We start from the raw sequence: 18,265 nt of genomic DNA, 5'->3' as shown, positions 1-18,265 counted from the left end.
CACGCGGACAACGGATCATGGACGCTGGTCCGTCGGACACTGAGTGCTCGACCGATCGGTTGTCGCTGGGTGTTCGCAAAGAAACGCGACGAGTACGGCCGAGTCATCCGGTTTAAGGCCCGCCTGGTGGCGAAAGGGTTTAAGCAGAAGTATGGCGTGGACTTCTTCGAGACGTACTCGCCCGTGGCCAACATGAACTCGATCCGAGTGGTGTTGTCGGTTGTGGTGGCCGAGGCGTACATCACCGAGCAGCTGGATGCGGACACCGCCTTTCTCAACAGCGGGCTGGTGGAGCGCGTCTACATGGATGTATCATCAACGCGAAGAAAATGATGTGTCGGCTGCAGAAGGCGATCTATGGTCTGAAGCAGGCGGCAAATGCCTGGCATAAGACCATCCACCGAGTCTTCGTGGGCATCGGATTTCGGAGCTGCGGCGGTGACCAGTGTGTATACGTCAAGGGCGAGAAGGGCAGGTTCGTGTACGTCTGCCTGTACGTGGACGATATGATCATCGCAGCCAAGACGAGCAGCGAGATCCAGGAAGTCAAGGTGGCGCTCAAGAATGCGTTTAAGATGAAGGAGTTGGGCGAGGCCAAGTTCATTCTCGGTATGGAGATCGACCATGACTCATCGGCGAAGACTCTCATGATCAAGCAGACTCGATGCATTGATGATGTGGTGGAGCGGTTCAACCAGCAGGACGCCAAGGTGGTGGTGAACCCGTGCGAGTCGGGCATGAAGTTGTCGAAGACTCAGTCGCCGATGACTCAGAAGGAACGTGAGGAAATGCAGGCGAAGCCCTACCGAGCACTCATTGGCTGTTTGCTGTACATTACAACGTGCACCAGACCTGATGTGGCGTACATCGTGACCCAGTTGTCGCGCTTCCTCGAGAACCCCGGGCAGCAGCACTGGAAGGCTGCCATCCGCGTGCTCAGGTACCTGAAGAGCACCCGAGACATCGGCATCGCCTACAATGGGAACGCGAAGAAGGTCGAGGTGACGGCGTACACCGACGCCGATTGGGGCAGCAATCTCGACGACCGACGCTCGGTGTCGGGCATCATGGTGATGATTAGCGGGCTTCAAGTCGAAGTACCAGCGCACGGTGGCGCTCAGCTCGGCGGAGGCCGAGTACATGGCGCTGAGTCTGTGCACGCAGGAGGTGCTGTGGACCCGCGCCATGCTCAAGGACATGGGTCACGAGCAAGTGGGAGCTACCCAAGTATGGGAGGACAACCAGGGCGCGATCGCTCTCGCAAGCAACGCTGGGTACAACGCGAGCACCAAGCACGTGGACATCAAGCATCATTTCATCCGCGAGAATGTGTCCCGAGGACTCATCGTCGTCAACTACGTGCCGACGGAGGACCAGCTCGCGGACATGCTTACCAAGGCGTTAGGCTCAAGTACCTGATCAGCGCAAGCGGAATCGTCGGGACGGTCGTGCAGCATTAGCGGCGAGTGGGAGTGATCATGAGTCTCCGGGAGCGCCGCCAATAGATGCACATGGACGAGGAGAACGTGTGGACACATCCGCCGATGACTCGGAGGATCCGACGGCGACGGGAGAGCCGGCGGCAGCCGGGCTCTGGATATACCAATGGCTGGTCAGGGAGACTAAAGTATACTGAGATCAAGTCAATCGGAACCCGGGAGTAATCCGTCTGATGAGAGGCACCAACGAGCACAAGGAGAGCAAGAAGGAAAGCAGGAGGGGAAGACTAGAGAGTAGTTTGAGAGACGATAACATTTAATCTCACTTCAGAATTTGCCCCCTCAACCACAAGCTAAAAACCAACACATGCACATTAGTCTTGCAAGTTCTCTGCGTCTGGATGGACGGAGAGCACGATCTAATACATGTACTATAGCCCCGTGTCAGAGTTTTGCGGTTAACGCATTGCTTCTCTTTTTGACGTGCCGCTACACTGGTTTGCGCCCTTTGCCCTCATTCATGTTAAACCACTGAACACATGGGAAGCAACTAATAAATGGCTACAATACCTACACCACCACCGGAATGGAGCCACTTTACCGCGAACTCTGCGTGTACAGTAATGTGCGTCAATAAGGGACCTCTGATATGAATAGGAGTGTAAAGGCTATTAAGGCGAACAAGTGGAAAAAGAAAGAACAATGTATTGATTTATTTAGTTTAGAATAAATGACACACTGCTTTTACACAAGTTGTCAGCTGAAGTTTGTATGTAATGAGCGTGGAGTGCAACCAGCACTTGTAGAAGCTGACACATTATCCCACGCAGACTCGCACCACTTCATGGCAGTTAGTAAGTCGACTGTATGTCTAGGGGTGCCCAACTTCTTGGCTAGCACCGTAGCATAGAAGACGATCATTGCACCGCTGAGGCAAATTCCCTCCGCCTCTGCAAGCATGATGAACTCGACGATGTTTTGATCGATCTGTAGCTGGAATGGAGACGGCTTGTTCTTGCGCTGAGCACTTTCGTGAGGCTGCCGCAACAGCGCGATACGCCCCGAGATGATGCGGCCGATTGTGGCTTTCCCAGGGGGCCTTTGCAGACCGAACTCGACTTTGGCCCAAAGGGTCAGGTCTTCATACTTGACAGCGGGGAGCTCTCAGCCTTCTTGATCAGACGCAGCTTCTACTGCTGGGTGAGGCGAGTTCTAGTCTTGGAGGAGGAGCTCATGAGGTGGGTGGATGGGTAGGGCGCTGGTGTTGTGGCAGATTCCGTTGTGCTTGGAGATCGCGCTGAGCGGGTTGGAGGGAAGGAGTTATGTTCGCGCCCGAATTCAAATGGTAGCTTCAATACCTGATTGGCTAGATCTGACCTCACTAGCCAATCACGTAGTCGCGCTCGTTGCGAAACCAGCCAATAGCGCCAGGATTCTGTCGAAAGTTAACTTAAATCAATGTTAGCTGTGTTCTTGACTGACAGCTGTATATAATGTATGTAAGGATATTACTTGCCACACGTCCCTTATTGACGCACATTACTGTACAGCGTCTATTTCTGCTAGGTTTTCCAGTGCAATGTGCTGCACAAACTACGGCAACGACAGCACGTAACGGTCTAAACCCCAGGCTTTCACTAAGCTTACATAAGAAAAGTGCACTATTGTATCTACAGTAAATGTACAAGTTGCTCGCCTTGAAGTTTGAACCAGAACATTCTTGTCTTTGGGCCAACATGCTTCGGAGCGAAGTGAGCAACACCGCGTCACACAAGTTACGGAGAGCGGTACGCCAATGGCATCGCCGGAAATGGCCGCACCACGCTGCATCACTGCAAGCACGGATCACAAGATCTGACAATTCGCACAGATGGACAGCGAGGATCACCATGTGTACAATTCATGTTACACTCCACGAAAAAAAGATATGGACACCACCAAAAGTGGCTGTAACTTCGTCAATTTTTATCGTTTTAAGGTGCGATTTGGACTAGAGTTGCAGAACACGCTGATAAAGATCTGAACGTTGCTAACACGCGCGCTTTTGCGCTTCTTCAGGTAGCTCACATACAAATCACTGGTTCTGCCCAGGTGACAAAACTTATGGACAGCTAATCCCCATACAAAATCCTATATTAACCAAAAACCCTTACAAATGATACGACTTGGACTTTGTATGGGGCGACAAAGGAACCCATGATTTCTCCACTCTACCTTAGTACTGAGCCATATATCATCGACCAACAGTTTAGAATGGAGAAGACAATTGTATATCCAAGATATAGCAGCATACAGAGCTACAAATTGGCACTAACTAGGATGCAACTGAACGTGCCTCGCAAATCATCAGATAATACATGGTAGCCACCACTCGAAATTTCAGTCGCTTACTACTTGCTCAGTTTTGTGCGATGGTCGATGTGTTTATTACAGGTTACTAAACACACCTTCTAGTACACGATAATGCCATCAGATCTTTGTCTAACGTCGCGAGTATCGCCGTGAGGCTGGTTCCTTTGTCGCCCCATACAAAGTCCAAGTCGTATCATTTGTAAGGGTTTTTGGTTAATATAGGATTTTGTATGGGGATTAGCTGTCCATAAGTTTTGTCACCTGGGCAGAACCAGTGATTTGTATGTGAGCTACCTGAAGAAGCGCAAAAGCGCGCGTGTTAGCAACGTTCAGATCTTTATCAGCGTGTTCTGCAACTCTAGTCCAAACCGCACCTTAAAACGATAAAAATTGACGAAGTTACAGCCACTTTTGGTGGTGTCCATATCATTTTGTCGTGGAGTGTACTTCCAAACGCTTCTCAATAAATACAACGACAGTTCTACCGGTACATGTATTATACAGTACATGTAGATGCATGGGCTGTCTACAAAAGCAGTCCGAAGCGAAAATGTAGGGCGTTGAACGTTACGCTCTGCGTGCGTGACCGTAAAGCTGAGTGCCAAACTGTAGTTTGTCTAACAATCTACTTTGAAGAGCTCTACAGAGAACCACTCAAACAGCTCGGCCATGCTGGAAAAAGCAGTCTAGATTCATGTAGGGGGCGACGAAAATTTTAGCTCACGGTTGTACCAAAGATGGAGAACAGCTTTCTGCTCACCTAGACTCCGATTGCTTGGGGTTGCAGCCAGTTTTTTGCATCCATGTACATGTTTAAATGCCTCGAGGCATATACGCCGTTTCATTCAAATGATTTAATTTCAATTATGACCTACAATATTAAAATAATCATATACCGTACGTAATTGTGCATTGCGAAGTAAAATTTGCTCGTTACAATAATGGTTCAATTGTTTTATAATATTTGTAAATAATTGGGTACTTTTCCTACCAACGACGACCGAGATCAGCCAACTCTTAGTATTTCTCTGTCCACGAAATGAGCCAAGTTCTGGGTGGAAGATGATCAGTATTGGTCTGGTCTGAGGACACCATTCTTCTGGCGTGTGCACTGCAAAGACTTGTGCCGGCATTTCTAGCATACGTACAAAACAGAAGCACTTACCTGGTCAGGATAACCACAACTACCAGATAGTCAAAAATTGATGCTGTACTGCTGCAGGTACCTTGCTTTACCTGTGCGTGCTACGGTAGCACGTTGACGGCAAGGAGGATGAAATTACGTTCCGTGTGTGCGGTGATACCGCTAGCTCGTAATATAGGTTTCTATAGCTGCCCGATCCCGACGCCGCCAACCGCCCCACCATAACAGCAGCCGTTTGTAGGTCTGCACTAGTTTCTAAGAATGTACGCAATCTTACCTACACAGGGGCGTCGCGCACAGCACCCCAGCATTCCTCTGACAGTTTGTGCGCTGGGATTGGAGAACATGCATCCTAAGTACCCGTATCGGTTGATGTGTTCGACCAGTCTACATCTGTAACCTGGACGGAGCCCGAATCAAGGCAGGGTTCATAACTAGATACGGACTTTGCATGAATGCTTGCATACCTTTTGGCATTTAGCAGTTAAGCTGTCGCTCTGTTCTCGGTGATGCCAGCGTCGCGGTCGACAAATGTAAACGCTGGTGTAAGTGCGCTCCGGCAACAATTGACGTGTGCAGAATCAGTGGGAGAATGTCAGTCTCTTCTCGGCATTGACTTTATTCCACTCATGTTTTTTTTCTCACGAGTCCTTTACTTAAATGGGCTTCCACATTACATTCTTATCAGATATATCTAGCCAAAAAATCAATGTTGTGGAAGTGAGCTGCATCGATGCTGGCGTCGATGCGCTCGTTCCGCTATAATTACGTTAAAATGTGCAAGTATCGCTGGTTGCACAAGAATCACACGAAGAAATGTTTATAACAAGCTAGAAATGTACTGTAATTTTTACGACCCCAACGCCGTTGGCCTCGGAACAAACCGCTGAAGAACATATTGCCTCTGGAATTTACATCTGCTATAACGACTAACCTAAGGACTTTAGTAGGCGCTGGCAGAGTGTGGTTACTCGGTATATTCTGTACAACAGGGTTAGTACTTGACGAGGTGGCATCAACATCGTTAGCACAGCATTTGCTACTCAGCTAAAGGATGATGATGGAGTGGGAGTACCAGTAATTGCTGAGACCATTCGAAGACAGCGTTTTCTGTTACTTCAGAAATTCGTTCAGGCACTAGACACTCATACGGATGAAAGCGTATTGATTTGGTATCGACCTATAGCTGAACTACCAAGACTTCGGTATGGATCTTTCTCGCGTAAATAGTCTGGCTGAACTACCAAGACTTCGGTATGGATCTTTCTTGCGTAAATGGTCTTCCTGCTTCAAGATCCCCCTAAACCAACTAGATGGAAGGCAACAATGCTCCCGCTCTGGTGACGAAAATTGTTACAAGACTGGCGACGACAGAAATGGCCAAATAGGCAACCCGGAGCGTAGGGTACACAGGTCGGCGAATAGTTTCATGAACGATGATAACGGATAACAATTGAGTAAATCTCAAAGTTGTGTTGTTTTTAATCCTTTTAAGGATCTTAAAAGAGCACTACCAGCCGAACTCTCTAGTTGATTCTAACGTGGGCATCTACTGCGCCTGCTTCGCAGCCGCAGCATCTGCCCGGGAATAACACCCTGGTCAGCGTCCAATGGCTGCGTTGACGCCAGCAACGAGAGAGCTATTTCATTCAGTTTGCAGGTAAGGTATACTGTGCTCATTTAGTACTATGTTGTGTGCTAACGATCAGACGAGAGATCTAGCGGAACGAAGGAGAGATGCATGGTGCGCTGATCTTGACCTTTTAACTTAAGGGTAAATTGCGGAATGAGAAATACGTTAATGTGCCAAGTCCTTGGAAGTGGGCGCTTCAACGCAGGTATAGAAAGCCTACTTCAAACGAACGATGCTCGTGTCACTGTCGAGTTGAGCTGGTTGGTTTGGCGAGAGACACGAGGTTGGGCATCTTCGGCTAAGTGATTGAGTATTGAGCAAATTGACATGTAAAAAATGCAGCCTGCAGCTAGACAAGTCATATTGGTCATCTTCAGTTAAGCTTGGTCGATTATGGCGCAAATTGATACGCCTTCAGCGAGGCCATGACGCTCATAGTGTACTGGAGCGTCCGTAAGTGTTTGAACGCAGGTTTTGGTAAAGAATGAACGATTAGTATCAACCTTTGGTAAATAATGTGCATAAATCTTAGCATTTATCGACGGGTACCCGATTCCGGCAGATATTAGCTTAAACATTACAATTAAAAAAGAGAGACCCGGTTTGGTACCCGGTTTTGGAAAGTTACAAGTTTTTTGCCGGGACCAAGCACAGGTCTTCGACCTGTGAACTCCGGTACACCAAGGCAAAAAAGCTTTAGTATGCACTTTTCAATCCGGTTTGGTGGAATACATCAACAGCTTTTCAAGTATGGCATCCTCGAGATGATGCTCGTGAACCACTGGGAACAGGAGCAATCAAGTTCCGTTGCCTTTGTCGTGAACTTGCAAGACAAAAGATGTGGTGTCTTTACGATTTTTCTCATCGTTGGCCTACTGTGCACGAGTTCTTTGATAATATGTGCTCCAAGTTGCAATCGTTGCTCGGAACGCTAGTGGAGTTGAGAGCTATTTTGACGTTGTGTCATCAGCTGACACAATTTTTTGATCGCGTGCTACCTGACCCTGATGCTGACGGGATGAGTGTGGTGGCTCGTGGAGCTGCCCCTCCATCGTACGGAGTAGTAGCTGCCAGTGGGGCACGATTTTTTCCGACTCTTCGATTACAAGATTGGGATTTACTGCTGATGCCAAAGAAGGAAGCACCTATTCACCCTTTGGTGAGGCTTGGATGCCCACCGACGCTCATTCATTCAACGCTCACGGAGATGATATCGCTGCGACGGTGTCTGACCCCTGTTATTCATGATGTGATGCTCAGATTCTTTTTGGGGGGCCTTACCGTGGATTTCAGACTATATTTTCTGAGGTCGATAAACCCCACCGTACAGCAATGGAAAGCGAAAACGTCTTATCTACAACTATTGTTTTTGAGCCCACGCGTGGGATTTGGACCGAGCCCACCGGTGGGCTTTGAGGCTGGGTAATAAATATTAAAAGCCTGACGCCATGGTGCCCAAAGCCCTCTCCTAGTCTGGGGCACGCGAAAAACAATGTTCGACCGTTTCAATCGCTACACACTCGGATCGAACACAAAGCAATGTAACTGATTCTAAAGAGCTTTAAATGGCGCAATGAAGTACGAGTGACTTGCCACTGATCCCCAGAAGCAACAGCATTTATTTATCAGATCATAGTTAGTGCGGAAAGTCGATTGGTAGTCTCCGTGCAGCCTATCTACCTCTAAAATGATAAGGGCAATGGTCCAAGCTCTACAGACACATTGAAAACAGCGCAGCAAGCTAAATGAATTCACGTGATACATGCACTGTTGGGACATAACTGGTTAGCCTTCAACAGCCATAAGGCGTCAACTTGTTGTACCCATGACGAAATTGTAGGGATTCCCACTTTGGGAGTAAATCATTGGTCCAGTAACGCTCTATCGAGTTGGTAGTGCTTACAATAGCGTCTACACAATATTTAAAAGTGCTTATGTGGTCGGCTCTTGCTTAGTTTCACCTCCTACCACCATTAGAACGGCTAAGAAACAAAATGTCGAACAGATATAATAGGCCAATTTTCGGCCCAATCTTGGCCGCTGTTGCTACTACGGCAGTACTTGCTTAACGCTGTGCGGCTTGCATTCCTTCTCTTATACGTAGAGGTGTACCTCGGGTATACCAACACCGATTCTAAATACATACTTGGCAAAATGTTGCGATCAGGTCGCTATTTTCTCGACCATAATCTTTGTCCGGACATTTTTTCATGAAGACGACTCTGTTTGAAGCCGGGCAAAAGGCGCTGAACAGATCTCTATCTCGTTTATTTGTATGCGGACGGGTATCTCTAAATAGGCCAGACAGCAATAGTATCGACGTTTTGAAGTGAGTCCACGCGTGGGCTATGAGTAATAAAGGTTAAGGTTGATCTGGAATGGCGACTGTTGCTGACCCACTAGACGACTGGAGGCGGCACAACAAAGTACAACTACTGCTTTGGAGGGTACATACCGCTATTGTGTTCCATGCTACTTGGCGAATTCGCAATGATATCCACTTTCATGAAACGGGAGCCCAGCAACCAAGTGCTTAAACACTCTAAGATAGGTAAGGGGAGCAAAAGGCGTATGTCGTTTATACCTTGTTTTTTCGTCTGGCGTTGCCGCAGTTACCGGAAATAACCGCATCACCACTGAGCGGCTATTTCTTACGGTCCACCTGCTGGAACGAGAAATAGGGGGTCCGGCTTGAGTGCTTGGTGGAGAATTTGGAAGTGGTTCATTACTTGTGCGCCATAGAAGCCCAGGTCAGTGCATCAATCTAGCTGTGACTGGGGACCACATCCATCTGTGGCTACCACCCAAGCTGGATGTTCCAACTCCACCGTCCTTAGGAAGGAAATTCCGTTGATTAACTAGTTGTCGATAACCGTTCTGCTGGCTACAAAATAACTGAAGTTAAGATAAAACTAAATCCGTGGAATCCAAATCCGACAAGCAGGAGGAGGTGAAATCTCCGCGGCGGGTTTTTCAAACCCCAAGCGTTGAAGTACCAATCCACTAATTCTGCGTCGATGTTCAATTCTTCGGAGTGACGATAAATGAACTGGCAATGCCTTTGAAAGGAAGCGATCACACTTGACACCAATCTCATAGGCTAGCCCCACCACCTACGAAGCCGCTATTGTGTTCCATGCTACTTGGCGAATTCTACGAAGCTTAACATCGATCGACGAGAGGACCGGTCGCGTTTTGACCATCGGGTAGTCAGGTTATCCCGGCCACGAGGTCGGGACGTACAAAACGTCTTGTTTACGATCATTCTCGGTACAAAGTCAACGCGCTCATGCTCATCACATTTCATGTTAAAATTATTGTAAGTGATCACTTCAAAGTACAATATACACTGCCTTGAAAATGAAACGAAATGTTGAAAAGGGAGGTATTTGCCGTTAAATGACATTTTATCACGAAACCTCAGCCCAGAAACCGCTTCCGTTGGTTCTTCTGGCAGCGACAGCCATTGTCTCGAACCTATAATGATTATAGTACGATGCACCCACGACAGCGCGTTTCCACCACCTGTAGGCCCATTAATTCTTGTAGTCTGCAGCTAGCAGAACCTCTGCACCGTAACTACAAAGTTATCGGCTTAGGTATAATAGCTTTCTGCCGTTACCACCGCTTACCGGTCATCGAACTGTTATTCCTGTAATTATTTCAGTCTTAGCAAACATTGCTCGTTCCTCAAACTGCAACTTGTCCGGCAGGACATTGCGAACCACGGTTTTTCCGGACGCGAATCGTACTGTACAACTTAGTGGCGTAGTGAATTATCTATTTGTATTTACGCAGAATTTTTCGAGTACACGAAACGTAAATACATTACATCACATAAATTGTTTGCTTAAGTCTTGTCGAATAGTGACCCTGTTCGCTAAACTCTCATTCTTCGGCGGCGAATATATTGTCATGTATAGTTTGTTCCTAGCAGGCACTTCGGATCGTGTTTTGCCTTTTGATGCGACGAAAAAGGAAGTTTTAGTTTGATAAACCTCAATGGAGGATTTCTGAGTCAGCGTTCGCATGGATAAAGATGAACTTAAAGTATTTGGGAGTCCAGCACAGATTTAATATATAACGTAGACTACTCGAAAACTGCGTTGCCGACGAGCTTGTGCTACTTCAGCTGGTTCGTACGCATTCCCGATCAGTTGGACATTCATGCCACTCCATGAAGCCAGCAAATTGTACTACATCATGCAGTACAATTTGCTGGCTTGTAGTCTACATGTAGTGTTGCCATTCTTCTCCATCCGCATAGCTATCCATACTACCGTTGGCTGGTAATTTTTAATAAAATGGAGCATAATACATTAAAATACCATCACTATAACATTCTGGTACATCGTTTCTCGGGTTGCCGCTTGTATTTGAAGCGTGGCTGCTTCAAAACTACAAAGAGTAAACAAAGGTAACCGTAGATACACTATTATTTGCTCTTCAAAAAATATATAGGTCTCGAGTCAGCAATGGCGTGTCTGAACGGGTAGAGAACCAATATCCCCAACAAACACTATCCATTAAAATACGGTAATTATAGGTATGTCCATATCAATTCTGGCCGCATTCGGAAGCTGCTGGTCGCCATTTAGGGCCACGTGCAGTAAATCGCAATCCAACGGACTTGGGCGACTTGGCTTAATACGAGACTCGCAATCTCACTCAACGCTCCACTCTAGGTCGCTGCGTTCGTCTACAGCGCTGTACGCGCTCGTAGTTTGGGTGATGGGCCATGAAGATTAACTTCAATCCAAGGTGATGGAATCGCGATGCTTCGCAAAATGGCCGATGTGTAACTCGTGTCTGAACTTCCCCAGCCAACTACAGCCCCACGTTTTTGCGGTGGTGGAGCCGGAAGCTTTGGGTGCAATTTACGCGTGCGCAAAGCGTTGAAGTAGACAATCACTGCTGTTCGGACTTTGAACACTTCAACGCAGTGCTTCAACTGGGTGCTTCCGATCACCGAACTGACAAAACAAATGTACAGCGGAAAACATTGTGTTTTGTACACAATTTGTACCTGTTAATCTTCATGGCCGTCAAGCTGACAGACAACGTCGCTTGTTGAATCCGACTCTTTTTGTGTGAGACGAGCCCAGAACGCGACCAGCGCTGGTTCTGGAGGTCCAGCGATGTCTCCCACCACACGGTCTTGGTGTATACAGTGTACAGTATTCGGTGGCGGCCATTTCTCCAGTGCGTTTGAATGTCGGCTTTCATCAGGAGCACCTCCGTACTGTATCTGTTCACCCGGCCACATCGTCGTGGCCACTGTGGCCAATCCGCTCCAAGGACTCATCGACGACGCCGCGTCAGAAGAAACTGGCCGATACACGAAAACAAGGACGAGGCGAAGGTGATGAACAGATCCCAACTGGGATCATGTTGCTGGACAAGCTGGCGACTATGATCATTTTGACGGCCATAGCGCCGTTGTCGCTGAGCAGGACCAACTCGCCAAGAGTGGAGTTTGAGCAATCGCAGTGGCAGAGCCATGGTCGAAAATTGTGAGCTGGAGGGAGATCTCAAGACGAATGGCCAGCAGCTCCCAGCGCATTAGAGCACGTGACTTCGTAGCGCGTGAATGCGCACGGGTCGCTGGGCGTTCGTCGCAGAGGTCCGTGTTGCTCAAATTGGTGTTCGCGATCTTTTTGGGGCCCCGTCACGGCTTCCTTTTTCTTTGTGAGCACTCCGTTCTAGGGAAGCGGATGGCGAGGGATGAGCTGCCACTGTACTGTTCCAAGTCACTGCTTCTGCCTGAGCAATATCTTGATTGTGGTGTACTTCTTGGTCAGAGGTCCACATTTGACTTCAAACTTCAAACAGGACAACATTGTACATGTACATTGTAGTCCGACGGTTGGACTCCGGCGTGAACTTGTTCACAGTTAAAAAAAACCTGTACAGCGCACAGATAACTTGCAACGAATTTGCCGATTTTTGCTGGTGGGTCAACCAAAAGCAACCTCCTTATTTCAACATACTAATAATATATACTGTAACTTTGTATTATTAGGAAATGTGAAGGGAGACACTGGTACATGTATGATTTGCAGCAAATGCTGTGAATTGTCGGTGGTGCCGTAATGTACTGTGTACATGTACGTACATGTACCTGGGATTAATACGGTATGTACCGCCATCGCTTTTCGCTGCATGCTCGTGCCATTTTCCCAACGACAAGACTTTGGAATCCAAATTGGATGTGGCGTTTCTCCGTGGTGACGCAGCATTCGTAAAGATTTCCGTCACGCTGATTGGTGCGATGGCTGACAAAGTCAATATGTTTTTCTCCAGGGGGTATAATTCATGCGGTACGCGTGGCGCCATGGAGTCGGTGAGCCATTTCCACGCTTCGGTTCTGCACTCCAGTCCCTCGGTTCGTGTGTTACTGCCTTGACAGAGCATATCGTCGAGATGGAGTTCGAGATTGGCCTGCGCTCGAAGCCGTCGAACTCGGTCGATTGGATGACTAGCAGAGCACAGCAGATGCTTTCCTCTGAGCGAGCCGACGGCGGTCGAGCAGCAGCGTCTTGAATACACGTCTTTAGACTGCAGGGGCAATTGTACACTTAGTACCAGCATACTACATGTACTTACAATAGTATATTCAGTTTTCAAAAGTTTCCAATACCTCCATTCATACACAATCCAACACCAATCCAACCCGCCAATGAGCGTTCAAGAATAACTTTTACGAACTCTGCATCACCGAGACAACAGCGTGTAAAATGCACATGTTGATAGAGTATGTAATGCGTACTGCGACGACAAGATAGGCGCGGAGATCTTCGCTAGTGTGAACCCAAGATCGACTGCCTCCAGCGAGTACAATGTGTCCGAGCAAGCCTCAATAGCGAATGTGCCGAAAAACATTCGTCGATTCTCAGCTAACCACACGTACACGACAAGTGCAGGTGGTGCGGTCCACGTGAACATTTCTCGCACGTGAGAACTTTCATCCTGGTCGTCGCCGTTCCAACGCTCGTACCGTCGCGGCCCACGCTACCGAAAAGCAGGTTAAACGGCGTATCGCGGGAATGTGGGCCTCCGATACATCTGGTGTCAACTACAAAAAGTGCTTGACGTGCCTGAAACGGTGCGGGCATACGAAAAGCAAGACAGGAGCCCAAAGCCGAAACTCTTGAGTGCGTCAAAAACGCCACAGGGACCTCCCCCATCTCCCCACTGCCCGGTCTTGTTCCGCTGGGTTTAATCCTGGTCATGACGCCGCAAAGTTGTACCGGCTCGATTGCTTGGGGTCTCCGCCGGCGCCTGTCGATCGATACGGCCCAAGTGACCGACAGCAGGTACAGTATCCATCCTAAAGGAGCCAAACAAACGGTTTGAAACGCCAAGATGAGCTCATTCTTCCTTTTGCATCCTCGGACACACCCGAGCTTGAGTTTTAGAGCCTCAAGCGTCAAGTGCCCGTCACAAGCACTTCAAGATGGTTCGATCAAAGGCCGCGTTCATCCTGTTGACGGTGATCGCCGCGACCACCAATACACAAGCCATCGACTGGACCTTCTGGAACGATGACGACGATTCCACCGCCTCGTCCGGCTCGAGCACGGGCATGGAGACCCTGTCACCCGAAGCGCTCAAGAGTATGATGGGCTCCGACTACATGGACGCTGTCAAGTCCTTGATCTCCTCGGGCCATGGCTCGGAGTTTTCGGACTCGGACTCTGGATCAGACTCCTTCAACAAGGCTACGGACGCGCCTACTTCGTCGGACTCGTCCGACTCCTCCTCGGGCTCCGACAACTCGGTGGTGCCCGCTTTCTCCTTCTCGGGGTCTGGTGCGGACTCGATCCCTCCGGTGAGTGAAATGGCCTCGCCTTCGAACGCTGTGAGCACTGTCCGGTCCAACTACCGCAACTGGGTCGGACCTTACAGCAAAGGCGGAGACTCGGCTTGCTACCGCGAATCCCACATCATGGACACCTGCCCGAGCAACTTCGACCGCAACGACCTGACCAACACGTGCTGGACCGAGTGCCCGATGGAGTACCCGGTTGAGTGCGGCATGCAGTGCATCCAGCAGAACAACGACTGCGGCCGTGAGAACGTCGCCAAGATCTCGGCCGTGGCCATGTCCGCTCTCAGTATGGCGAGTTTCGGTGTCTTCGGCCAGCTCGCGAAGCTCGGCAAGAAGGTGACGTGGGCGGTCAGATGCGTCAACATGCTCATGACAGCCACGAGAGCGATCGTGCGTTTCACGCGTAACCAAATGGTCAACGACCCGCAGACGTCCCAGGAGAAGCTCCTACTGCTGCTGTACCAGACGAACTACGTCGTCGCCGATCTTCCCGCTACGATCTATGCCTGCATGGGCAAGAATGTGCCCGCCAACCTAAACCTGGCCCGTGGTCTGCTCCCCACGGCCCAGTTCGTGTTGCTGCTGGTGCTGAGTTACGACGACGACATCATCCACAGCTGGGAGAAGTTCAAGGCCTTCATGAAGAGGGCCAACTTCACGGAGGCTGCCGAGGCCATCACGGATGGTGAGATCTCGAGTCTCGAGACGGCCATGAAGCAGAACACGACGTGCGGCGAGGAGATGCGGTCGCTGACCAACCAGGTCTGGATGACGGTGAACGAGTACCGCGAGGAGAACCCCAAGATCAAGGACTCCGAGATCCGCCTCAAGATCAGCCAGTCGGACCTCGTGCTGTACGACATCGCCACGGTGACCAACAACTGCATGAGCCAAATGATCTCCGAGTCGACGTTGGCCACGGCCTACAAGACCCGTGACACCCTCCGCAAGACGTTCGGCGTCATCATCAACGACCTCATCAAGTCTGGCAAGAGTGACAACGGCACGTCCTTGGCCGCGAAACACAAAGCCTACGTGTTCATCGATAACGCCATTACGATGGCCTCCGTCACGGGTCTCGAGCCCACGGATCTGTCGACGCTGTTCGCTGAATTCCTGCAGACGATCTGCGGTCCGACGCAGTTCATGGGCGAGATCGACGACGGCGATGAGGCCGCCACCCTGGGCATGAACGCACTCAAGAAAGCCTTCAAGAACAGCACGCTCTCCTGGTCCAAGAAGGGCGACGGTGCGGTCATTGTCAACTTCACGAGCAAGGACACGAAGGACGTGACGGTCAACATTATGTCGGGCGGTGACAAGATCGACGAAGTCGACATCAAGGCTGGAGGCACCGCTCAGTGGAAATCAAATGTCACGGCTCTGGGTGGCAAGACGCTGTACCTCGACCGCTGGCGTCCGGGTTTCCTGGGTCTTCCCGGTACTGGCGGAGGTTCGCTCGTGCTGTGGGTGCCCATCGCCCGCCAGGGAGGCCACTTGGAGGTCAACGCGCAGCTCAACGTCAGCTAGATGTAGGACGGATGTTTGTGAGTCGTCACGGATGAAATCGCCAAAGAGGCGCTAGAACTCGTTATTGATTGTAAACGAGTTAGTGAGATAGAAGCATACTATAGCTTCGAAGTAGATTGATGTCAGCAATACGCTCTTCTCGTATTGTTCGCATTGCACGGATAACTCCCGAGCTGTAGTCACGTGTTGAGTGTAACACAAAACCAACATAACTTGGCACGAGCTTCACCTTAGCAAGGCTGTTGGTATGGCCCTCAAGGCGTGACGGATTGGTGCTGATGCAATGTATCCGCTGCTTAGACCTGTTTCGTTAGCATCTACTGTACAGGGCAGCTAAGAAGCGATGGCACAATAATATTAGCGTTAATAAGATTCCACTTTACATCGGATCGGAAGCAGCCTTGAGCCCTCAGTTATGCCTCCCTCAGGTGTACAACCTGACAAGTTGACTGTAAAATTCACGGTGTGAATTCTCGTGATGACCACGACTTGACGTTCACGGTGTGCTTCAAAGCCGACAACGTGACAATTGCAACGCTGAGAACAGCCACCAGACACCAAGAGCGAAGAGATGCAGACCACCGCAACCAAGAAATACGAAGCCACCAAGGAGAAGCAGATCACCACAGCCAAGTACGAAGTAGCCACCCCAGACAGAGATGCAGATGGATCACCGGCAACCATATACATGTATACAGCGTCAAACTCCAGCTCTAGGACATCACGACGCGCCACGTTGCTCTAAACATCCTTTCCGTATCAATTACTTCTCCTCCGTCTCCTTCTCCTCATCATCACTAACAGCTGCAGCAGCGCCGCGTCCAGGCTTGGCGACGATGTAGTAGGTCGTGCCGAAGTGGAAGCGGTGCACCGTCTCGACCTCCAGGCCGGCTTGCTCCACCAGCACCAGGATGTCCCGGTTCCAGTGGCAGCCCCACTTCTGCGCGTGCAGGTCCGCGAACTTGTCCAGCAGGCCCGACAGCCACGCGTAGCTGCTGCGCCCGTGCTCGAGCAGCAGGATGCGGCCGTCCTGCTTGCACACGCGCTGCATCTCCCGCAGCGCGCGCGCCGAGTCGTCCATGCTGCAGAGCCCGAAGGTGTCTACCACCGTGTCGAACTCGCCCTCGCCGAACGCCAGCTCGTCCGCGCGCATCACGCGCAGCTCGCAGCTGGCCACTTGCTGCCGCTGCGCAGTCGAAACCTGGTCCAGCATGCCCCGACTGAAGTCCGTCAGCACCACATCTGCGCTCGGCGGGTAGAAGGCCAGGTTGCGGCCTGTGCCGACCGCCACCTCCAGCACGCGGCCGCGCGCGCGCCGCAGCAGGAAGCGCCGCATGAGCGAGATGCCCGTGAGCCGCTCGTCCCAGTCCACCTCGCGGTCGTACTGCGCCGCGTTCGCGTCGAACACCTGCAGCCGCCGGGCGTCGTCCACGTGCGGCGCGTCGGCGTTGGCGCCGCTTTTCTTCGGGTCGTACAGCGTCACATACGTCGCGAAGGCCACGCCCGCGTAGAGCGCCGCGCCGCCGAGCAGCACACCGGGATGCCGCTGCACTGCCATCTTAACGGTAGCTCAGTCGAAATGTGCGTCTCAATTTCAGTGATTGTGATTTACGATTTAATCGATTGCGATTTGGGATTTGGTCCCTTTTGATTCATTTCAAATCTGGGCGGTTTTAGGATTTGGACCACCGGGTGGTGTCAAAAACAATTCGTCAAAATACAATCTCCAACTATAGTACCTTCAGTATAGGGATTTGTACTCCGGCGTACCATTTCTCATAACAATTTTGATCAGCTCAATACAACGATACGATCAAACACGATGGTGTATCAACTTTTTAACAGTGAAAGCGTAGCGTGGGTTCGTTACACTGGTTCTGCCTGTTTGATTGGCTCAAATGTTCGCCCACTTCTCGCACGGCGGGCGCACAAGGGAACAGCATACCGTTCGCTGCGATGGCTACCTTCGTCGTCATGAACGCAGGCGCTAATCTAGGCGGGACAAAGTGGCAATTTGGGCGAGGCCGCAAGCCGTCACAGCAGACCCTGTGGTCATGAAAACTACTTTATCAATCGGTAGACTCACTCGGTAGACTCGATACTAACTGGTCTGAGCAGTGGCGGTCATCCTGGTACTGGGGCCCAAGAGCTGCCACGCACGGCACTTGCAGTCATATGACCAAGGTCGCGAGCGCGGATACGACGTCTTTGGTCTGCTCACCGCTAGCAGCAGAGGCGGGCTGTGAACTTTCGTTGCGCTCAACTAAGACATATTATAGCAAGGGCTTTGTATTTGAGGTTGTTGCACGCGCCATCTCGTGGCCCAGTCGCCGAGA

At 50.3% G+C, this 18,265-nt stretch overlaps 3 protein-coding genes across 3 annotated transcripts; 1 reads left to right on the top strand and 2 right to left on the bottom strand.

Annotated features, from left to right (window-relative positions):
• Window positions 1-2,195: 2,195 nt before the first annotated feature.
• On the bottom strand, window positions 2,196-2,576 carry PHYSODRAFT_496251 (hypothetical protein; the record flags this gene model as incomplete). Its single annotated transcript, XM_009526844.1, has 1 exon — window positions 2,196-2,576. A coding segment is annotated over one exon (381 nt), but the record flags the coding sequence as incomplete, so codon positions are not given.
• An 11,448-nt stretch (window positions 2,577-14,024) lies between these two features.
• On the top strand, window positions 14,025-15,929 carry PHYSODRAFT_492736 (hypothetical protein; the record flags this gene model as incomplete). Its single annotated transcript, XM_009526843.1, has 2 exons — window positions 14,025-14,218; window positions 14,405-15,929. The coding sequence occupies 2 exons, from the start codon at window positions 14,025-14,027 to the stop codon at window positions 15,927-15,929; spliced, it is 1,719 nt and encodes a 572-aa protein (XP_009525138.1).
• Window positions 15,930-16,692: 763 nt separating this feature from the next.
• Window positions 16,693-17,487, bottom strand: PHYSODRAFT_330219 (hypothetical protein; the record flags this gene model as incomplete). Its single annotated transcript, XM_009526842.1, has 1 exon — window positions 16,693-17,487. One exon carries the CDS (start codon window positions 17,485-17,487, stop codon window positions 16,693-16,695), a length of 795 nt encoding a protein of 264 aa, XP_009525137.1.
• Between the last annotated feature and the right edge of the window lie 778 nt (window positions 17,488-18,265).

The sequence above is a fragment of the Phytophthora sojae genome, assembly GCF_000149755.1.
Source record: "Phytophthora sojae unplaced genomic scaffold PHYSOscaffold_3, whole genome shotgun sequence".
NCBI lineage: Eukaryota > Oomycota > Peronosporomycetes > Peronosporales > Peronosporaceae > Phytophthora > Phytophthora sojae.
This window is presented reverse-complemented; position numbering and strand designations above follow the sequence as displayed.